The following is a 24965-nucleotide window of genomic DNA, read 5'->3' as shown; positions in this document are numbered from 1 at the left end:
GCCCCATGAAATGACGCCACTGCCATAGCAATGAGAGGTAGCGGGTAACTGAAACCCACTGTGATAGCATTTAGACCTCTATAGTCAATGCACGGGCGCAGACCTCCCTCCTTCTTCTTCACGAAAAAGAAGCTTGAGGAGACGGGGGATTTAGAGGGCCGAATGTATCCCTGTCTCAAGGACTCAGCAACGTATGTATCCATAGCCACTGTCTCCTCCTGAGACAGAGGATACACATGACTCCTAGGAAGAACCGCGTCAGCCTGGAGGTTTATCGCACAATCCCCTCGACGATGGGGTGGTAATAGAGTCGCCTTCGTCTTACTGAAAGCGATAGCCAAATCGGCATACTCTGAGGGAATGTGCACGGTGGAGACTTGGTCTGGACTCTCCCCCGTAGTCGCACCGATGGAAACTCCTATGCACCTACCTGAGCACTCCCTCGACCACCCCGTTAGAGCCCTCTGCCCCCACGAAATCTGGGGGTTGTGTGTGGCTAGCCAGGGGATTCCCAGTACCACTGGAAACGCTGGGGAGTCAATGATGAACAGGCTGATACGCTCCACATGACCCCCCCACGTCTGCATAACCAGTGGCACGGTGACCTCCCCTACTTGGCCTGACCCTAGCGGTCGACTATCTAGGGTGTGCACGGGGAAGGGGTGGTCCAGCTGAACCCGGGGAATCCCTAACCTCTTAGCTAACCCATGGTCCATAAAACTCCCAGCTGCACCTGAATCGACTAGCGCCTTATACTGGAAGTGAGGGGAAAAATTAGGAAAACAAACGGAGGTGTACAAGTGGTCGACAGGGGGCTCTGGGTGTGGCTGGTGCGGACTCACCTGGGGGGTCGAAGCGGTGCTCTGCCTGCCCTCCGAACTCCCGGAGGGACCTCTCCAGCACCGGTCCACAGTGTGTCCTCTGCGTCCACATCGGGTGCAGGAGAGACCCCCCCCTCCGGTCCTCCTCGATGCAGCCCCCCCTATCTCCATGGGCTGTGGAGCGGGAGGACTGGGAGGCGGAACGAACAGGCCCCGACTGGAACGTCCCCGGGCAGCCAGCAGGTTGTCCAATCTAATGGACAAATCCACCAGTTGGTGGAGGGGCGCCACTTTCGTTGGATCCTGTGACACTGATGAATAAGCTGGACAGTCTTTTCCAAAATCGTGAACAATTACGTCGATGGCCGCTTCTATCCTTAAGACACACGGGCGAGTGTCTACAGGCCAGACGTAGGATCTATCCCTGGAGTGAAAACTTACTGAGTCTTGACGCTGGGGAATTGGACACAGACAGCGGGTGGTGTTCAGTGACAACCCTATAGCCGGGCCCGTTATCCGTAAGAAAGGAACAGTAAAAAAAAATGTTTTGGATTAATTATTCAAAGGTCTGTATTAAATATTACGAATTAAATAAATGTTTTTAAAGCTACCCCTTAACGAACGGGAATCTGTCATTTCTTCAAACGTTGTTTATACAAAAAAACATGAATGCGTGTTAAAATATTGCACAGTAAAACATTTTAAGTGATTATTGCATGTTTAAAAAGGTCTGTACTAAATAATATGAATTAAATAAAATGGTTTTAAAGCTGTATCTCACCTTTAACGTAGGGACTATGCATTTTCGAGCCATCCCCCGGCAGGGCCCTGAGAAAAAAGGATTCCGGAACGACATGTGCATGCGCTGGGGTGTGTGCGTGTGAAGGTGGGTAATTGTGTGTGTGTGTTTCAAAACAAAAAGGGGGGTGTGTCTCTGCATGGGTGGCTTTTGAAACCAGAAAAAGTGTGTGTAAGTTTGTTTAGGATTGGGTGCGTCTCTTCAATTGGGCTAGGCACTTTCAATTTTATCACCACACAAGCCCTTTCAAATAAGTATTTATCTCACCCCCAAGCATGTGGGGGCAAAAAAAAAATCTAAAAGCCCAGCCATAACATATCTTGTCTAGACGAACTCCTAAGGGTTTAAAACATATGTTATTTCTAATCAGCGCATATACTAAAGGTCCCCCACCCCGGGATATACATTTACAACGGTCACCCCCAAAGCTGTGCTATGAAGCATAAATGCAATATCGGCAGACCGAATATGTCGAGACACCCGCCTGTGGTTTTTGGGTCTCTAGACATTCGGGGGTACTTTATATGACCATTTTATGCATACAGGCTGTCGCCCGAAAAAACGGCACACCCAGCTCTGTAAACTCATTGCAGAATATATCTCTCGTTAGAGTACGAAAGGCTAAAGCGCAACATCAGGCCAACAGCCAGAAGAGTTATCCGCCCAGAACAGCTAAAAGATCCTCGATGAATCCGTCCTAATGGAGCTTTCTGAAGGTGAGTTAGTGAAAATAATATATTAGATATGTAGGTTAGATTTTTTGCAGGGAATTGTTTGGATATAAAACCGGCGTGATATGGTTTGTTAAACGGGGGACAATGATTTTTTAGGTAATATGTCAAATGCACGTATTATTATAAGTTAAAGTGTATATATTTCGTATAAATACCTGTTAATATTATCTAACGTCTGTATGATACCCAGAGGCTACCTGGGCATAATTGCTTGGGAACCGACAGCGTTAGACGGGGATTCTCAGAAGCAAATTGCGCCCGGTCCTTTACGTAACTCTTCACCATAACACTATTTTCGACGTAAATTCCAAATAAAATCCATAATAATATTTATACATTAAAAAACAAAAAGTGGGCAACCTATTTTAAAAGCTATTTTTGTGTTTACAGCGGACAGCCAACAAACAGGGGTACATGATGCATTAGGGACTCTGAACGACTTCGGAGGAGCAGATGAAACAGATGGTATTCTACGGTTCTGTACTAACGGCTTTACCCTAACTCCAAACACCAGCCAACAGCCCAGAACCGCGGAATACCGAGCAGCTAATAGATCATCTGTGAATCCATCCTCATGGAACTTTTTTGAAGGGGAGGTGAATATTCAGTGTGATGTTTGTATATAGATATATATTATTTAAGAATGATAGGTATTATTCTTGGCATTTACATGTATGTTTAAAAAAAAAGAAGGCTATTTAACCATTGAACCATAGTTTTTTATTCATACAGTTTGTAAACAGTAGCTTCTGCCCTCTTAGGGTCTATCTGACCTGCTTATTATATCAAACCTCTCAGACTAGAAAGTATGATTAAAAAATATGATTAGAAACTATGACAACTATGTTCAAACTGTGATTAGAAACAATAATTTGAAACTACGACAAACTATGAGCAAACTATGATAGCCTTCTTTTTTTTAAAACATACATGTAAATGCCAAGAATAATACCTATCATTCTTAAATAATATATATCTATATACAAACATCACACTGAATATTCACCTCCCCTTCAAAAAAGTTCCATGAGGATGGATTCACAGATGATCTATTAGCTGCTCGGTATTCCGCGGTTCTGGGCTGTTGGCTGGTGTTTGGAGTTAGGGTAAAGCCGTTAGTACAGAACCGTAGAATACCATCTGTTTCATCTGCTCCTCCGAAGTCGTTCAGAGTCCCTAATGCATCATGTACCCCTGTTTGTTGGCTGTCCGCTGTAAACACAAAAATAGCTTTTAAAATAGGTTGCCCACTTTTTGTTTTTTAATGTATAAATATTATTATGGATTTTATTTGGAATTTACGTCGAAAATAGTGTTATGGTGAAGAGTTACGTAAAGGACCGGGCGCAGTTTGCTTCTGAGAATCCCCGTCTAACGCTGTCGGTTCCCTTTTCGTTTTGAAACACACACACACAATTACCCTCCTTCACACGCACACACCCCAGCGCATGCACACGTCGTTCCGGAATCCTTTTTTCTCAGGGCCCTGCCGGGGGATGGCTCGAAAATGCATAGTCCCTACGTTAAAGGTGAGATACAGCTTTAAAACCATTTTATTTAATTCATAATATTTAGTACAGACCTTTTTAAACATGCAATAATCACTTAAAATGTTTTACTGTGCAATATTTTAACACGCATTAATGTTTTTTTTGTATAAACAACGTTTGAAGAAATGACAGATTCCCGTTCGTTAAGGGGTAGCTTTAAAAAACATTTATTTAATTCGTAATATTTAGTACAGACCTTTGAATAATTAATACAAAACATTTTTTTATTACTGTTCCTTTCTTACGGATAACGGGCCCGGCTATAGGGTTGTCACTGAACACCACCCGCTGTCTGTGTCCAATTCCCCAGCGTCAAGACTCAGTAAGTTTTCACTCCAGGGATAGATCCTACGTCTGGCCTGTAGACACTCGCCCGTGTGTCTTAAGGATAGAAGCGGCCATCGACGTAATTGTTCACGATTTTGGAAAAGACTGTCCAGTTTATTCATCAGGGTTAGGAATATAGGGTAATCCCTCCATTTAAAGCTAAACACAAGCATAAAATAATTCACATCCTTGTAGGCTTTGGAAAATAAATATGAACTGACAGACTTCGTCGCATTTGTACTATCAAATTGTTCACATGCTAAAGTTGTCACTTTGGAGTCGGGGCTATAAGCCATTGAAGAGATCCTGATGGCTTTTAAATGATGACGACCTCCCACAAACTCTTCCACTGCATAGCCTGGTAATTTTGTAGCGCTAAGGGCCTGTTCAATTTGACAGAGCGCTAGGCGTATCTTAAGCCATTCTCTCATACGCAGTGCAGGAGAAGAACTCCCGGGTTTTGCAAGTTAAAGGGGTCTGGGGCCGCTGTCTGTGAAAATTTTCACCGTTGAATCCTCAGGTTTGAACATATAAGTCATATGGCCATCACTAGTATCCAAAAACGCTTTAAAACATTCTGGGGCCTCACCCCAAAGATCCTCGATGCTTTTATCATTGGGTTCGCGACAAGAGGCGCATAGTAACCCGAGAATTGGCGTAGGAGACATAATGTTCTGTTTAATGTTCAGGGTTTATTTTCAAATCTTGTTTAGTGTTCTGGGGCCGCATGTGTGTCTGGGGCGTATTTATAAGACGACTGCCTCCAACACATAGCCCCCCGGACATTCCTAATTCATAGACAACAACCCTAAGAGCAATAAAATAGGTGGGTGTGGGGGCCATCCTCTTTGAAATGTTCAAACACAACCCCCCCAGCTCAACGAGGTCCCTACACATCAATCATCATGACAACTTCAAAGAGATGCAATATAGATATAACACACACTCTAACACGTGACAGAACAGGATGCAACTATATAACCCTAACCACGTGACACCTTCCCCCAGGATGTCCTGACTGGATGCCCTTATTTAGGCATGTACGCCCCAGCCGGACATTTTTTCTCTCTTTATGTGTGTGTTCTTGTATGTGTTTATTTGAATGAGATTGTGTGTATATGCATGTGTACAAACACCTGCACGGCATCAGCCTCAGGCAAACCGGCATTAGTTGTAAAAACACTGCCACTTAGTGTCATTCAAATGTACTTTTATTATGATTTATTTTCACTTTTAAAAAAAATTTTTTTTTTGTACTTTTTCTTTGACCATCATTCTATCTCTCACACAGCAACTCCACTCCCACTTGTCTCCAATTCCACATACCAACCCTCAGCTTCCCTCAGCCCATCCCATCTATCTCTGCTGGCCACCCACTTCGGGTTTCTACGCATGACGTCTTTCAATTATACTGTGATGTTTAATGTACAATTTCAATCTATCTAATCGAATAGAATCCACAGATTGCGAGTTGAAGATAAATACTTTTAATAGGATTATTAGTATATTAGTAATTGACTGACCCGGTCTCTCCAGATCTCATAACAGTACTATTTCTATGGTCAATTTTAGATCAATGCTATGCATTTTCAGCCATTCCTGAACCTGAGACCAGAAACAGGCTATCTGAGGGCAATACCAAAAGAAATGGTCTATTTATTCTGTATCCTCACAACAAAATCTGCAGAGCTTCGATCATTTTATGCCCCAAATATTCAACATTTTGATGGTGGCAAGAATTCTATATAATAATTTTAGCTGAAAAGCACAAAGTCTTGAATCTTGCATTGTTTTATATATCAACTCAGACACCCTGTGCCATGGAATAAGTATATCAAAAATATCTTCCCAACTATTTTGCAATCTGTATAACACAGTTGTCAACATCCTGGTCCTCAAATGAAACTGGTATACTTTCCTATTTATGCTATTTTTATTCCTCCGCCAGTTTTGATCCTTTATATTGGGCAGACAGACCAGCTCCCTACCTCCTCCCGCTGCCACCCGCCTCCTCCATTTTGGGAGCAATGCTGTAATCAATTGGTTGTACTCTTGGATTGAGTAGACCTTTCCGTACAATTCTGATATAACTGACATAACTCTACCATTCCAATTTACAATATCATTTAAGAACAAAATACCCTTTTCAAACATCTTTCCCATAAATACAGGTATTTTATCATCCAGCACATTTCAGTTCAGCAATAATATTTGTTGTAATATTTGTTCTATCTTTTCAGGGGGATGAAATTGAAATTGTAGCCAGCTCTGCAATGCTTGTTTGAAAAAGAGAGATACTTTGAAAAAAGTATCATTTTCAATTAATCGAAAATGAGACATGGCAATCTGCACAAAGGCAAAAAGGCAATTTTTAAACAATGGATGAGTTTTTCTTATTAATCTAATTGAGAACCATTTAGGGTTCAAATAAAACTTTTCAATGAGTGAAGCTTTTAGAGAGAGGTTTAGTGCTTTTATATTTAATAATCTCAACCCACCCAATTCATATTCATTACATAGACAGGCACGTTTTATTTTGTCTGTTTTAGCGTCCCAGATAAAGCAAAATATTTTTTGCTCATATGATTTGAAAAACGAATAATCAGGAGTAGGCAGCGCCATAAGTAAGTGCGTAAACTGAGATATGACTAAGGAGTTAATCAGGGCAATTTTTCCATAAATAGACAGGTATTTACTTCTCCATGGTTGCAGGATCTTGTCTATTTTTACAAGGTTTTTAAAAAAAATCCATGTGGAGAGCTTATTTATATATTTTGTGATATGAATACCGAGTGTGTCTACTTCACCATCAGCCCATTTTATAGGTCAACTGCAGGGTGATATAAAAGCTGTATTTTTAAAATGATCCAATACGTAATATTGTACACCTATTGTCACGTCCTGACCAGTAAAGGGGTTATTTGTTCTTATAGTTTGGTCAGGACGTGGCAGGGGGTATTTGTTTTATGTGGTTCAGGGTGTGTATGTGTTCATGTAGAGGGGGTATTTGGTTTATATGGTTCGGGGTGGTTGTTTATGTAGAGGGGGATTTGATTTATTAGTCCAGGGTTTTGGTTATTGTTCTATGTTAGTTTAGTTCTATGTTCAGTCTAGTCGTTTGTATTTCTATGTTTAGTTAATTGGTGTTGGGGTCTTCAGTTGGAGGCAGCTGTCTATCGTTGCCTCTGATTGAAGGTCCTATAAATAGGTATGTGTTTTGTCGTGGGAGATTGTTGCTGTGTATAGCTTTGTGCCTTACCGGCCTGTTCTTTGTCGTCGTGTTTTTTGTATACGTGTTTATTTTGGTTTTCCTTCTTTGTCCTTTAATAAAAGAAGATGAGTATACATTTTCCCGCTGCGTCTTGGTCTAAACCCTACGACACCCGTGACACCTATCATAATTAGGTTTAGTCCAGAGAGTACAGAAAAGTTATCTAGATCTTTATTGAGACATTGCAGGGATCTACAGTGAGGGAAAAAAACGTATTTGATCCCCTGCTGATTTTGTACGTTTGCCCACTGACAAAGAAATGACCAGTTTATAATTTTAATGGTAGGTTTATTTGAACAGTGAGAGACAGAATAACAACAAAAAAATCCAGAAAAAAGCATGTCAAAAATGTTATAAAATGATTTGCATTTTAATGAGGGAAATAAGTATTTGACCCCTCTGCAAAACATGACTTAATACTTGGTGGCAAAACCCTTGTTGGCAATCACAGAGGTCAGACGTTTCTTGTAGTTGGCCTTCAGGTTTGCACACATCTCAGGATTGATTTTGTCCCACTCCTCTTTGCAGATCTTCTCCAAGTCATTAAGGTTTCGAGGCTGACGTTTGGCAACTCGAACCTTCAGCTCCCTCCACAGATTTTCTATGGGATTAAGGTCTGGAGACCGGCTAGGCCACTCCAGGACCCTGCCAAAAATAATCACACAGCCATTTTCAAAGCAAGCAACACCACAGATGTTAGAAAATTGAGACAAGATATTATGTGTGTAGCAAATCTTAGTAGGTTGATGTGTATGATATTGGATGTGATACAGTGAGAGTGTGTACGATGTCTGTATAAGAGTAAGACTATAATCTGTGATGTCCAAATAAATAATAACTCTGCCAATTTGCATGGTTGAGTGTCTATGTGTGTAACATGTAGTGCGTATAGCCTTAATATTCATGATGATAATTGTAATCCATATTGTATCACCATCATAGTTGCATCATAATTACCTTTAACATAATTGAAAAACTCATCCCAGCATTTCCATAGCGATTGACGTTTCACATGATGATGAAAGAGACCTTGCATTACTCTAGAGACGGCTTCACTACAGTACAAATGTATTCCATACAATATGTTATTATTCCCCAATGCCCCTATTCTGATATCTTCCCCTTGCTTGTTGTAAACATATATACACTTTTAGACAAATACTTAAAAAAGATAAACAAACAATAAACACATTAAATTATAAAACAGTTCTCGACAATAGAGGGCGAGGGAGAGAAGAGAAAAGAGAAAGAGAGAGTGAGAGAGGAGAGGAGAGCGAGATCAGGTGTGTGTGTGTATGTATAAGTCCGTATGTGTAAGCAAGCATGTAATTGAGTACGTGTGTATTCATATCCACTTCATAATGTTCAGATCATTTTACAGTACCCATACCTTCTTTTCTTTCATAACCTGAAGTCCCTGTAGAATTTAGTACAGCCATGGTGTTATGGAGCTGTCTTGGAATAGCTGTCCATCTATAAAGAGTTTGTCCACAATGATAAAGGCACGCCTACCATCCTTCCTTTGTTGTCTTTGCACCGGATACAGTCTCTTACTGCATTCGTTTATCTCCTTTGGAATTTGGTCCCTTTAAGCTCCCTTCCTCTGCTTTTGATCAGCTCCTTTTGTTGGTAGTGTTCAAATTTTGTGATGATCGGTCGGGGACCCTTGGTCTTGTCGCTCCGAGCTCCAAGTCTGTGTACTCGGTGGAAAGCCACCTTGTTTACAGTCTCTATAGGAAGTTTCAAGGCGGATTGCATGAATTCTCTGATTGCGCCCTCTGGATTATTGAATGCGTCCCCAGGAATCCAAGAAAGAAATAGATTTTCACGCATGCTACAACTTTGTTTGTCTGGTAGCGACTCCTTCATCACCCTGTTTTCCCTGAGTAGACAATCCATGTTGGAATCGTGGATTTTTACCTTGGCTGTGAGTGTCTTGTTTTCTCTTTGGAGAGTGAGAATTTTACTCTGGATGAACTCCAAACCCTCTCAGCCCTGCTACCTCCTCACACAACTTTTCCAGTGTTTCATGGATTCCAGCCAGAGCACCAGCCTCTACCTCAATGGTAAGTAAATTGTCCGTGTCTGTAACCCTAACCCTAACCCTAACCCTAACCCAACCACCTCTACAACAAGAGGACTGTTGACGCTTGAGTTAGATTCTCCAGGTACATAATCAGTAGGTAAGACAAAAAGGCTTTACAGCGAAAACAAAACATTAGATTATGTCAGGAGAGTACCCTGCCAAAAATAATCACACAGCCATTTTCAAAGCAAGCATATATGTCACAAAAACCAAAACCACAGCTAAATGCAGCACTAACCTTTGATGATCTTCATCAGATGACACTCCTAGGACATTATGTTATACAATACATGCATGCTTTGTTCAATCAAGTTCATATTTATATCAAAAACCAGCTTTTTACATTAGCATGTGATGTTCAGAACTAGCATACCCACCGAAAACTTCCGGTGAATTTACTAAGTTACTCATGATAAACGTTGACAAAATACATAACAATTATTTTAAGAATTATAGATACAGAACTCCTTTATGCAAACGCTATGTCAGATTTTAAAATAGCTTTTCGGCGAAAGCACATTTTGCAATATTCTGAGTACATAGCTCGGCCATCACAGGCTAGCTAATTTTACACCCACCAAGTTTGGGGCTCACTAAACTCAGAATTACTATTAGAAAAATTGGATTACCTTTGCTGTTCTTCGTCAGAATGCACTCCCAGGACTTCTACTTCAACAACAAATGTTGTTTTGGTTCCAAATAATCCATAGTTATATCCAAATACCTCCGTTTTGTTCGTGCGTTCAGGTCACTATCCGAAGGGTAATGCGCGAGCGCATTTCGTGACAAAAAATGTCAAAATATTCCATTACCGTACTTAGAAGCATGTCAAACGCTGTTTAAAATCAATTTTTATGCCATTTTCTCGTAAAATAGCGATAATATTCCAACAGGACAACGTTGTATTCATTCAAAGACTGAAAGAAAAAAATGGAGAAGTCTCGTGAATGCGCATCTCAGTCTCACTGTTCCCAGGCAGGCCACTGACAAACTCTGCTGCTGTACTTTGCCCAGAGACAGGAGACCCGTCATTACGCTTTCTGAACGCTTTAGAGAGCCAATGGAAGCCTTAGAAAGTGTCACATAACAGCACAGATGCTGTAATATCGATAGAGATGCAACAGAAGGACAACAAATTGTCAGACAGGGCACTTCCTGCATGGAATCTTCTCAGGTTTTGGCCTGCCATATGAGTTCTGTTATACTCACAGACACCATTCAAACAGTTTTAGAAACTGTTCAAACAGTTTTAGAAACACTAGAGTGTTTTCTATCCAAATCTACTAATTATATGCATATTCTCGTTTCTGGGCAAGAGCAGTAACCAGTTTAAATCGGGTACGTTTTTTATCCGGCCGTGAAAATACTGCCCCCTAGCCCCAACAGGTTAACATGTATCTTTCACTTCCAGTGAAATGGTGGTTAGGGGCGGGGTTGTTGTTGTTTATGAGTAGGGGGGCTGATCTAGGATCAGGTCCCCCCTGTCCATATAATCCTATTTTCTATTATGTAACAGACAAAACAGATCCTTGATCACCACTCCTACACTCAGACGGTTTATGAATACGGTCCCAGACCTAAAAAAGCCTTGCTAAGCAGAGTCATGCTGTAGTACAATCTCACCATTTAGTGGCTGTAGGATGAATTGTGTCTAGATAACATGAGTTCATAGACACTGGGGTGTGATTGTAGTTGTAACATTTGTCGTGGAAATTCAGTACCAAGTGAGACTTTGTCATTTCTTCAAACAATCATCTTTATATAATATCAATTAATTATTGAAATAATGAAACTGTCAATCCAACAGTCGGGGCAGAGAGCCTAACTGAAAATGAAAAAACAGATATTATATAGGATGCTTATAAAAAATGCTTAGTCAGGCTGGTTCCAACCTCTCCCATAGCCACCTTGGTCCATCTCCTGGTTATCTGCACGGGATGTTTTACTTCCAACCCGGCTTAGTTTCCCAGATGCCAGGAAGATGACACAATGAGGCAGTGTCACACACACCACATCTTATCAATGGAATGGTCCCGTGTGGCTCAGTTGGTAGAGCATGGTGTTTGCAACGCCAGGGTTGTGGGTTCGATTCCCACAGGGGGCCAGTATGAAAAAAATCTATGCATTCACTACTGTAAGTCGCTCTGGATAAGAGCGTCTGCTAAAATGTGAATGCCATCTGTAGGTTTTTACCTAGCCATCTCTTAATCAATTGCCAGCCCAAGCTTCAAAAAGACTCCTCTCAGTTCACTCAGAAAGGAAGATAACAGAAATATCTTACTCTTAGTTAAGTATATAACCGTTAACTATTAACATAAATCAAATCAGGCAAATATGTAATTTTCTATCACACTTTACAAACTACAGTGCAGCAGAACATCATATCTTCCCAACAAACCAGACAATCTTCACCTCCAATCATAGAAAGCAATTCAAGTTATGTTGTTGTAATCAGTCTTTATTGTGTGTTTGTGCGTGTGTGCATATCTGCAAGTATGTGTTTGTGTGTGTTTGTGCATATTTGTGTGTGTGTGGACGTGTTTAACCAGAAGTCCCCACAAAAATGTGTTAGCCCCACACTGTTAAATGCTTTTTCTATGGGGTTTATGTTTAACATTAGAATTAGGGTTAGAATTTGGTTCAGGATTAGGAGCTAGGGTTAGTTTTAGAGTTAGAGTTAGGAGCTAGAGTTAGGCTTACAGGCTGACTACACCGTGCGCAAGCGTTGCAAAATAAATTTCGAAATCTATATTATTAAATTATTGCACCCACACTGCTCGCGTGTGCCAACGAGCGTCTGTGTTGCCATGGGCGAAAATAGAAGTCAGTTCTATTTCTGATGCAGGTCGCGCTGCAAGTCCTGCCTCTTCCATCTCCTCATTGGTTTATAGAAGCAGGTACCCACGTGCCATCTCCTCATTGGTTATGCCCATGTGGATGACTGAAAGACGAATGAGGTTGGTGGCGATAATGCACCTAATTTATGAAAATTGCCAATCGCAATATAAAGTCAAGAGAAGAAAAAGCCTAGAAGGAGGAGAGATGACTAGAAATGTTTCGGTTGACCGTTTTATGTGTGGATTAATTGTCGGAGTAGAGGACCTTGTGCATTTCAGGTAAAATAACAACTCAATGTTTATATCCCAGGACAAATTAGCTAGCAACAGCAAACTAGCTAAATAGGACAAATTATCTAGCAAGTGCAAGCTAGCTAAATTGCCATAAAGGTTTAATGCTTGTCGACCTGTCCTCAAATTAATGTAATTGGTTCAGAGTTTGTTTTGATATTTTAACCTGCGTATCGTGATCGCGTTTGGTGTGGGGGGGCAGTATAAATTCATGCACAATGGCGCACGATGGCGCACGCGCGCAGCCGGTTTGGGTTCCGTGTTAGGGTTAGGGTTAGGTTTTGGGGTTAAGGTTAGGGTTAGTGTTAGGATTAAAGGTTAGGGAAAATAGGATTTTGAATGGCCTGAATTGTGTGTCCCCACAAAGTTAGTTAAACAAGACTGTGTGTGTCTCATGATTCATACCAGAAGTCAGTAGAGATGACATCCAGTATGTGACTCTGGTTATCCTTTAGTTACTACACAGGACAGGGTTCAGAAAAGACTGGGTTCTACTCATGTTTCATTCCTCATCTAGTCTAGAGGCGAAAGAAATGCACACCTATTTAGGCGAGGTGCTGGCTAGCGGAGTGGAACACTTAAAACAATTAAGGAGAGCCGCACACTCTAGGAGCTTAGATGCAAAAATATTTATGTCCAACGTTTCAACAGACAAGCTGTCTTCATCAGGGTGTACCCATGTTCGAGTTTCCCCAAAACATTACAATAACTCAACCTTACTCTCTGTTCGGATTTTCCGGTGGGTATTTACGCACTGTACCCCGCTTTCAAGGGGAAAAAACCATCCAGCAAGCTGTCAGATTCCCCCCAATCCACAGATGTTCCCCCGATACAACTGCTCATTCCACGGACACCACACAAAAATGACAAACAAAATAACCATTCCCAACGTATTCCAAAGTGAAACACCTCACAAACCCTAACAGGGGAAAAATAAATGCTATAGCCCCGGTTTGCTAGTTTCACTACCCTACCCAAATCTCCCACTTAGGTGCACATCCAATTGTACTCATCTCCTTGGACCGATCTCCCAACAGCGAGTAGAGCAAGAGTTTCCAGCCTGGGCAGGGGCCTGGAGACGAACCAATGTACTTCTCCAACGCAGCACACAACCAACTATCCACCGCACTGGCAAGTTCACCAAACAAAAAAAGGCAACCAACACTGGGGCTACCAAACATGACAATTCAAGAGCTGTAACAAAAAATGCAGACAAAGCACCTACAGAGTTTTCAAACATTAACTCCACGTTTTCTCCCAAACACAATACCTTCAAGATCCCTAATGAGTCCCCCTCTATATCTCTCTATAGAACGAATGGGGTCAGCATCCCCAACGTCAATATCGTGTTCTATTAAGTTTGTATGCGTAGGTGTATCAGAAAACTAACCTGGAAATCTCTGAATCAGACCGACCATCTCTTCCCGCCCATCAACAGGTAGATGAGCGAGAAGGCTGTCTAAAACATCCAGTGTCTCTGAATTTTTCAATCTACCCTGCAGTACGCAATCGTCGGGACCAGGAACATCTTCCTACCCATGCACGGACCTAGCATGACAAGAACCCAGCAAGTAACGGTATCGGCCAACAGAACAGGTTTACCGTCCTCTGTAGACTCCCACTGTTCAGCCTCAGAGGAACGTGCATAATAGAGTTTTAACAGATTTACATGACACAGTTGGTGTGCTTTTCTCCGTTCTGGAGTGGCAACTAGATAGTTTTGGTCAGTGCACTGGCGTACAACCATATACGGACCTTGAAACTTGGCTTGAAAAGGAGAACCAACAATTGGCAGCAGAGCAAGAACCTGGTCACCTGGACTAAAGTGACGAGGCTCAGTTCGCCGATCAAATATACCCTTCATCCTCTCCTGTGAAGATGATAGCTTCTCTTTAGCCATTTCACCAGCGGCGTACAGGCATCGCCGGAAATCACACACATAAGATAACAGGGACTGAGGGGGCTCGGGAGACTTCCAGTCATCCTGGAGAACAGATAGAAGTCCACGCACCCTATCTCCAAACACAAGGTCATTTGGACTGAAACCCGTGCTCTCCTGTGAAACCTCCCTAGCGGCTAACAGTAACCAAGGCAACCCCTCCTCCCAATCCTTATCCAGCTCAGTATAATAAGCTCTCAATGAAGACTTAAGTGTTTGATGGAAACGTTCCAGTGCTCCTTGACTCTGCGCGTGATAGGCGCTAGACAAATTGTGTTTAATATGGAGCTGTTGGAGAACCTGACCAAACAGATTAGAGGTGAAATTAGATCCTTGATCACTCTGAATGACCTTAGGGATTCCAAACAGTGAGAGAAACTGAGTCAAAGCTTTTAGCACAGACTTAGTCGTGATAGACCGGAGAGGATAGGCAGCAGGAAACCTAGTGGTCTGACACATCACAGTGAACAGGTAACTACTACCCTTTTTAGAACGAGGCAGAGGACCAACACAGTCAATAATCCGATACTCAAAAGGTTGGCTGAGTACAGGGATAGGAAACAGTGTACCAGCTTAATAGCTTGATTAGGTTTACCAGTTAATTGACAGGTGTGACAAGTTTTGATGAACTCAGAAACATCCCTCTTTAACCTAGGCCAAAAGAAATGTCTTAGTATGCGATTGTAGGTTTTCCTCACGCCCATATGTCCAGCAACATTGTTGTGAGAAGTTGTCAACACCAACTCACAAAGCTTATTTGGTACAACAACCTGACTAATCGCCTCCCCCACAAAACAACTACCATGAGACACCCACTTTCTCATCAGGACATCCTCTTGGAGAAAATAGCCATGGGCGACATCTCCCAACTGTCAATTTGGGACGCAGAAGCTGGGTCAATTTGTTTGTGTGACTAGTATGGTGTTCTGGGGTCCTTGTTGTTCGGCCATAATATAATATTCAACCTGACTCCATTTTCATGTGAACAATGCTATAGATGCTCTATAATCTCCCATAAGTGTTCAACTGGTTTGAGATCTGGTGACTGAGATGCGCGCAAACCTTTTAAAGAGACAATCAGCAGGTGAAACAATAACAAAGCTTTTCTCCACAGACTGCAGGAAAAATAACAGATTCAAATCAGATGTGCACTTCAAACTGCCAATGTGAACACGGCTTAAATCATTGTTTCAATTAAGGATTCTAGCTTCAAATCCCTTATGCTCCTTTGAGACCTCTCTTTCAAATTCTCTGAAATCTCTTCTAGCAATGGACGCCAAAATAATGGGCAACTGGGCATTTTAATACATGACCCTAAGCATGATGGGATGTTAATTGCTTAATTAACTCATGTACTACATGTGAAAGCACCTGCTTTCTATATACTTTGTATCATTCATTTACTCAAGTGTTTCCTTTATTTTGCAGTTACCTGTATGTCCTAGCATTAAGTTATGATGTTAACTTTAGACAGGGATGTTAGAACCTTCACATTATGCTATGTGTAGTGGGACATTTATCATTAAACTATTACATCGAAGATTAATACAAGGAAAATTACTCTGAAATATGAGGACTACTGTACGTAATTATCCATTTAAAAGTAAAATGTATTAGTTATGCAATAAGAATACAATTATAAAATAGTACATGCCAGAAGTCTTCAATGCCAAAAGATGCAAATATCTAAAGTCTAAAGTATAAAACACACTATGGCATACAAAACGTACACCAGGAGATTGGTTTACAATGACTCCCTGAATGAAACAACCCAACACTTTTTATCCCAACTACAGCGGAACGCGGTCTCAATAACCCCCATCGCTTAATTACCATCACATTGCTTGACCAAAAACAATAAACAAAAGGCATAAAAACATCACACTCATTCTTGACTCAAATCATCACAACGCAATCTAAATGATAGGAGAGCACATCTTTGTCGATCCCACTTTGAACTGACCGCCATCCAGTGAACAGATTAACACAGTAACTCTGTAAAAATAAAAAATAAATCCATAACACTTAGGCTGCGTTTACACATGCAGCGCAATTCAGATTTTTTTCTTCACTAATTGGTCTTTTGACCAATCAGATCAGCTCTGAAAAAGATCTGATGTGAAAAGATCTGACGTGATCGGTCAAAAGACCAATTAGTGAAAAAATGGGTCTGCCTGTGTAAACGCATCCTTACAGTACAATAGAACATATCAAAATTCACATCTCTTTATGAACTCTTGAAACAATCGAAAAACTATGGAAATCATCACGCTGGACCTGCAAGTCACATCTCGTCTATTTTTCCACTACAGTATGAGAAAAGCCTTTAAATGTTTCTAGTGCTGTACAATCATAAAGAGAGAGACCTAGAACGACTAGGGACACACTGGGAAAAGAAAAGCTACTTCATTCAACCATTTGCTTCCACATGAGTTATATTTGGAAAAAAAGAAAGACATTTCAATGGAAAACATTGTTAATCCCTAGAAGAAATGGAAGCACAGATTGGATGATAAGATGCTACAGTCAGAGACTGACGCTGTGATCCAAGAAGATCCTGGGATGCAGGATGAGGTAATATTCTCTTTAGTTGGAGGATATTTCATTGTTGTGTCAAGCAGACTATAATTGATAGTCCAGAGTCTTATGAAGCAGACGCAGAGCACCCAACACATCATGATCTATGGAGCATTTCTATTCACACATGTTGATCAAACAGGATTAGCAGACAGATGTGGTGCAGACACCAGCCACTAGAGGGAGGTACAGCACTAGTTTGTGATAATAGAATCACATCAACAAAACCAGAACAAAACACACTGAACTTCCTCAGGAAACACTAAACATAAAAAGTCCCTCCAGTACCTCCTGTTCTCTTCCATACTGACCTATAGATGGGTTCAACGGTCAACACTGATTAATATACAAGAGCTACTGTTCCTGATTTGGGGCGGCAGGTAGCCTAGTGGTTAGCGCATTAGCCCAGTAACTGAAAAGTTACTGGATCGAATCCCCGAGCTGACAAGGTATAAATCTGCCGTTCTGCCCCTGAACAAGGTAGGCTGTTGTTGTAAATAAGAATTTGTTCTTAACTGACTTGCCTAGTTAAATAAATGATATAGACTGCATATATAACACTTTTACTAAACAAACATCCCATTTATGTCCATCTAACCAAGTAATACAACGGAGATATCATCTCATCCATCTCATCATGATTTGGCATCATAGTATGTAATCACTTGAAATTATTATGTTATCTACAACTTGGTGCTCATTTATTTAAATTACATTAGTAAATAGTATCCAATATTATCCAGTGGCTATTACATTATCAGTTATTTTAACATTATTTCAATGTTTGGTATAAAACAGTCAGTCAGTGACATCTACAGGAGTGATGACCAGTGGGGTTGAGTTTTTACCAATGTAATTATTACCAGGGCTGAAGAATGGATAGTTTCTCAGTGAAGGTGTTGCCAGTGTATGAGTAGATATGAGACTTGGTGTCATAAGCGTCGTTGTAGGGAGCAGACCAAACTGCAGCAGGTATAGTGAACATCTTTTTATTAGAAGGAAAAACCAAAATACACTTACACAAAACAAATGACGAAAAACAGTCCCGTAAGGTGCTCAGACTATACACGGAAACAACCACCCACAAACACAAGAGAAAATTAACCCACTTAAATATGGCCTCCAATTAGAGGCAATGACGACCACCTGCCTCTAATTGGAGGTCGTTCCAAAACCCCAACATAGAAATAGAAAACCCTGATAAACACATAGAAATAGAAAATATAGAACATACACCAAAAACCCCGAAACACACAAAACAAACACCCTCTGCCACGCCTGACCACACTACAATAACAAACAACCCCTTTTACTGGTCAGGACGTGACACTTGGCCTCCACATTATAGGAGACCAGACCCTTCTCATAATAAACACCCTCACCTTCTGGGGTTTCTCTCTCAGGGAGAAGAGGACATCATTTACATTTACATTTTAGTCATTTAGCAGCGCTCTTATCCAGAGCGACTTACAGTAGTGGATGCATACATTTCATTTCATACATTTTTTTTTCTTTTTCGTACAGCCTTGTACTCTCCATTCCTCAGCCACACATTCCAGTTTCCATTCTCAGGGCTAACTGTAATCTCCCCCTTCCTGTTGATGGACTCTCTGGCCACTCCTAAAATCCACACAGTCTTCCCCTTCACCTTCACCTCATAGTAGAATCTCCCTGAGGTAAAACCCTCCTTTCCCAGGACACAAGGAACAGTATCAAACCTCTGGGTTATCAGGGATATCCTGTTTTGTGTCTCCACATCTCACTTGTTTCCCGTCTTCAGACAGGATGAGTTTAGGATGTGCTGTATCAGGATCTAGAGTCACATTCAATGTGGAGAGAAACAGACACTTTATTAGAATGAGAAAATATCAGTGTATGTAAACTTCCGACTTCAACCGTATAACATAAGTCTGGGGAACTGCATTTTACTGTATAATACATTATTCTCTGACATTGGATATTTTGTGAATGGTATGACATCTAAACTAATGTAATAGTATATTTATGTATTACTTTATATGGAGTTAACATGCAGGGCTGTGGACTGTAACTGAAGAGTAACATACAGGCAGTGGTGTAAAGTACTTAAGTAAAAATACAACTTTAGTCGTTTTTGGGGGTATCTGTACTTTACTATTTATATTTATGACAACTTTTACTTCACTACATTCCTAAAGAAAATAATATACTTTTTACTCCATACATTTTCCCTGACACCCATAAGTACTCGTTACATTTTGAATGGCTAGCAGGACAGGAAAATGGTCCAATTCATGCACTTAAAGAGAACATCCCTGGTCATCCCTGTTGCCTCTGATCTGGCAGACTCACTAAACACAAATGCTTGGTTGGAAATTATGTCTGAGTGTTGGAGTGAAAATAAATAAAAAAGACAACGGTGCCTTCTGGTTTGCTTAATATAGGGAATTTGAAATGATTTATACTTTTACTTTCAATACTTAAGTATATTTTAGCAATTCCATTTACTTTTGATACTTAAGTATATTTAAAACCAAATAATTTTAGACTTTCACTGAAGTAGTATTTTACTGGGTAACTTTTACCGAGTACTTTTCTATGAAGGTATCTTTACTTTTACTCAAGTATGACAATTGGGTACTCTTTCAATCACTGCATACAGGACTGTTGAGTCTAACTGAGGAGTCCCGGCTGTTTGAAGGAGCGGACCAAAATGCAGCGTGTTCGTAGTTCCACATATTTATTAAACGTGAAACTGAAATGCAATACACTTAAATTACTTGAAAACACAAAACAACAAACCGTGACGCAGAGAGGAAAACACACTACTCAAAAAATACTAACCCACAAACAACAATGAGAAAAACCCCTACTTAAATATGATCTCTAATCAGAGGCAATGAGGATCAGCTGCCTCCAATTAGAGATCAACCCCAAACAATCCCAACATAGAAATAGAAAACTAGAACTTAAATATAGAAATAGAAAACATAGAACAACCCAAAACACCCCCTGCCCTACTCTACTATAGAAAATTACATCTTACTAGGGTCAGGACGTGACAGTACCCCCCCAAGGTGCAGACTCCGAATGCAAAAAAAAAAACACAAAAAAAAACAACAACCACAAAACACAAAGGGAGGGTAGGGTGGGTGACTAATGTCTATGGCGGCGGCTCTGGTTCCGGGCGTAGTACCCCCACCGCCCGCTGATCCCCCCACTTCTGTATGTCCGGAGGAAGCAGACCATGGATCGTCGCCAGAGGCGTCAGACCGCCAACCGCCGCTGAAGACTCTGGGCTAAAGGCCGCCGCTGAAGACACTGGGCTGCAGACTGCCATTGAAGGCTCTGGGCTGTGGGCCGTCTCTGCCGGCTCCGGACTGTGGGCCGTCTCTGCCGGCTCCGGGCTGAGGAGCGTCGCTGGAGGCTCCGGGCTGAGGAGCGTCGCTGGAGGCTCCGGGCTGAGGAGCGTCGCTGGAGGCTCTGGACTAGGGATGCGCACTGGAGGTCCGATGCGTGGAACTGGCATAGGTGGCACCAGACTGGTAACACGCACCTCAGGTCGAGTGCGGGGAGCAGGCACAGGACGTACTGGGCTATGGAGGCGCACTGGAGGGAGAGTGCGAGGAGCAGGAATCGGTCTCACCGGACTGGGGAGACACACTAAGGGCCAAGTGCTCATAGCAGGCACTGGCTGTACCGGGTTATGGATGCGCACTGAAAGGAGAGTGCGAGGAGCAGGCACAGGACGTACTGGACTATGGAGGCACACTGGAGGGAGAGTGCGAGGAGCAGGCACAGGACGTACTGGGCCGCGGATGCGCACTGGAGGTCTGGAGCGTATGGCTTGCACAACCCGCCCTGGCTGGATACTCAACTCAGCTCGACAACTGCAGGGTGCGGGCACAGATCGCATCGGCCTGTGAATGCGCCCTGACGACACAGTGCGCATCACCGCACAACACGGTGCCTGCCCCGTCACTTGCTCCCCGTGTGCCCCCCCCCATTTTTTTTTATTGGGGCTGCCACTTGCCTCGTGGCTTGTACAGCGCCTCATAGTAACGCTGCTCTGCCTCAAGTTCCTCCTTCGGTCGGCGATACTCCCCAGCCTGACTCCAGGGTCCTTCCCCATCCAAAATTTCCTCCCAAGTCCATCTCTCCTGCTGCTCCTTTCCACGCTGCTTGGTCCTTTGGTGGTGGGTTATTCTGTCACGGCTGTTTGAAGGAGCATACAGGACCAAAATGCAGCATGTTCGTAGTTCCACATATTTATTAAACGTGAAACTGAAATGCAATACACTTAAATTACTTGAAAACACAAAACAACAAACCGTGACACAGAGAGGAAAACACACTACTCAAAAAATAATAACCCACAAACAACAATGAGAAAAACCCCTACTTAAATATGATCTCTAATCAGAGGCAATGAGGATCAGCTGCTTCCAATTAGAGATCAACCCCAAACAATCCCAACATAGAAATAGAAAACTTGAACTTAAATATAGAAATAGAAAACATAGAACAACCCAAAACACCCCCTGTCACGCCCTGCCCTACTCTACTATAGAAAATGACATCTTACTAGGGTCAGGACGAGACAAACATACAGGACTGTTAAATCTAACTGAAGAGTAACATATAGGACTGTTGAGTCTAACTGAAGACTAACATGCAGGACTGTTGAGTCTAACTGAGGAGTAACATACAGAACTGTTGAGTCTAACTGAAGAGTAACATACAGGACTGTTGAGTCTAACTGAAGAGTATCATTCAGGACTGTTGAGTCTAACTGAAGAGTAACATACAGGACTGTTGAGTCTAACTAAATTTAAAAGGTAACACTTTACTTGAAGGAGGTATACTTAAGACATTCATGACATCTTTATGAAACCAGTCATAACACCTTCATTAGTGTTGCAGTATCATTCATTAGAACCTGTTAACAGTACTATCTACTAGCATACTACTACATAAAAAAAAAACAATTGTCACTTTAACTTGTCATTATTGTCATACTAACCATAGTCCATGGTCATATTCTTCAGGTTTCTTCTCACATACTCAGCCTCTCTCTGTTGCTGTGGGTCTGAGATGAGAGTAGCTATGATCTCATTCAGATCAGCAGTACTCATGTCCACCACTTCTTACTCAAATGTTGCCTCTTGTTTTAACGCAGCATTCTCCTTACTGAGTTCACGAACATCATGTTTAAGCTCAGAGATTTTCTTCTTCAGCTCAAAGTTCTCCTTCTTCAGCTCAAAGTTCTCCTTCTTCAGCTCAAAGTTCTTATTTTTTAGATCAGAAATGTCTTCATCACAATCTTTTTCCTCCTCTTTAACGTCCATCTTAATGTTTTTACAACCACCCTGCCCATTCTCCTCGTCAGTTTCAGTCTCCTTAACCCTCTCCTGGAGAGAAAACATGAAACACACAGTTCAGGTAATATAATACATTCACAGTTCAGTTCATCTCATTCTAATAGTGTTATACGTGCTTATAGATAAGACAGCGTTGCCTTGGTGGCCTTTGTGTCCCCCGTCCCCAGTGACCTCAACCAGGGTGTGTCTCTGCAGTGCTGGGACAGTGTAGTGCTGCCTGACGTGGCTCTCACAGTTGGAAACAGTGCAGGTCAGACAGGACTTCACCGCTCTGAGCTTCTGTCCAGAGCAGATATCACAGGCCACGTCCCCAGGAACAGCGTAGCCCAGAGCAGGGAGGGCAGGACTGAAGCCTGCCTGCTGGAGCCCCTGGAGCAACCTGGCCAAGGCTGTGTTAGTGCAGAGCACAGGCCGGACTCTGGATCTCTTACTGCACTGGAGACACACATAGTCTCCTGCAGGGCCGGGCTGGACCCAGTATGTGCTGATGCACTGCATGCAGTAACTGTGTCCACAGGGAATGGAGACCGGGTCCCTCAGCACCTCTGAACACACAGAGCATCTGAACAGATCCTCAGTCAGCAGACTAGCAATGCAGAGACACAGGAAGTGATGAGAGAGAGAATGTTAGTTGTCAATAGTCTAAATAAATAAGTAAATATATGGATTTGGTATAAAACTGCATTCTGACAAAGCTTCTCATTTTAATACTCTCACCTCAGATCAGGGTTCCAGATTTCTCTTTTAAAGTTATAGGATTTATCCTTTGACCTGTCGCTCTCCATAGCCAGAGACTCCACTCCACTCTCCCCACATTGACACTACACATGAGAACAGCACATCTTAGATGTAGCTGTAATATAGTGTCCACAACGCATAGCAATCAGTTTTCCCTTTCTGAATCTCACTACACTGCACAATTCAGGAAGCTGAACCAAGAGCAGAACATAGCTGGTCCTACAACTGTCAGATGTTGGTTTATAATGGGTTAAGATAAACAAACTGCATCTTCTATATGTTGCATATGTTAGTTAAAGCTGTAACAATGTTCTCACCTTGAGTCAGGGACATCAAAATCAAATCAAATTTATTTTTATATAGCCCTTCGTACATCAGCTGATATTCTCAAAGTGCTGTACAGAAACCCAGCCTAAAACCCCAAACAGCAAGCAAAGCATGTGAAAGAAGCACGGTGGCTAGGAAAAACTCCCTAGGAAAAACTCCCTAGAAAGGCCAAAAACCTAGGAAGAAACCTAGAGAGGAACCAGGCTATGAGGGGTGGCCAGTCCTCTTCTGGCTGTGCAGGGCGGATACCACAACAGAACATGGTCAAGATGTTAAAATGTTAAAATGTTCATAAATGACCAGCATGGCCAAACAACAACAATCACAGTAGCTGTCGAGGGCGCAACAAGCACGTCCGGTGAACAGGTCAGGGTTCCATAGCCGCAGGCAGAACAGTTGAAACCGGAGCAGCAGCACGGCCAGGTGGACTGGGGACAGCAAGGAGTCATCATACCAGGTAGTCCTGAGGCATGGTCCTAGGGCTCAGGTCCTCCGAGAGAAAGACAGAAAGAGAGAAAGAGAGAATTAGAGAGAGCATATTTAAATACACACAGGACACCGGATAAGACAAGAGAAATACTCCAGATGTAACAGACTGACCCTAGCCCCCCGACACATAAACTACTGCAGCATAAATACTGGAGGCTGAGACAGGAGGGATCAGAAGACACTGTGGCCCCATCCGATGATACCCCCGGACAGGGCCAAACAGGCAGGATATAACCCCACCCACTTTGCCAAAGCACAGCCTCCACACCACTAGAGGGATGTCTCCAACCACCAACTTACCGTCCTAAGACAAGGCCGAGTATAGCCCACAACGATCTCCGCCATGGCACAACCCAAGGGGGGGGCGCCAACCCAGACAGGAAGACCACGTCAGTGACTCAACCCACTCAAGTGACGCACCCCTCCCATGGACGGCATGGAAGAACACCAGTAGGCCAGTGACTCAGCCCCTGTAAAAGGGTTAGAGGCAGAGAATCCCAGTGGAAAGAGGGGAACCGGCAAGGCAGAGACAGCAAGGGCGGTTCGTTGCTCCAGCCTTTCCGTTCACCTTCACACTCCTGGGCCAGACTATACTTAATCATAGGACCTACTGAAGAGATAAGTCTTCAGTAAAGACTTAAAGGTTGAGACTGAGTCTGCGTCTCTCACATTGGTAGGCAGACCATTCCATAAAAATGGAGCTCAATAGGAGAAAGCCCTACCTCCAGCCGTTTGCTTAGAAATTCTAGGGACAATTAGGAGGCCTGCGTCTTGTGACCGTAGCGTACGTGTAGGTATGTACGGCAGGACCAAATCGGA

At 42.3% G+C, this 24965-nt stretch overlaps 1 protein-coding gene and 1 long non-coding RNA gene across 2 annotated transcripts in view; one reads left to right on the top strand and one right to left on the bottom strand.

The window, feature by feature from the left end:
• LOC123725155 (E3 ubiquitin-protein ligase TRIM39-like) overlaps nt 1-22347 on the bottom strand; it is a 28130-nt gene extending 5783 nt beyond the window's left edge. Inside the window, exon 1 of the mRNA XM_045689390.2 lies at nt 22235-22347. Within this exon, the coding sequence (XP_045545346.2) occupies nt 22235-22346 (112 nt within the window). The 5' untranslated portion in view covers nt 22347. The remainder of the gene's footprint in view (nt 1-22234) is intronic.
• LOC145859115 (uncharacterized) lies at nt 3790-8353 on the top strand. The gene is made up of 2 exons (XR_014379371.1): nt 3790-3883; nt 8031-8353. It is a non-coding gene; the product is annotated as an uncharacterized LOC145859115 (long non-coding RNA).
• Nucleotides 22348-24965: the final 2618 nt, after the last annotated feature.

Source organism: Salmo salar, chromosome 11 (assembly GCF_965601325.2).
Source record: "Salmo salar chromosome 11, fSalSal1, whole genome shotgun sequence".
Classification (NCBI taxonomy): domain Eukaryota; kingdom Metazoa; phylum Chordata; class Actinopteri; order Salmoniformes; family Salmonidae; genus Salmo; species Salmo salar.
The sequence above is the reverse complement of the archived record's forward strand: the minus strand, read 5'-3'. Positions and strand labels throughout refer to the sequence as shown.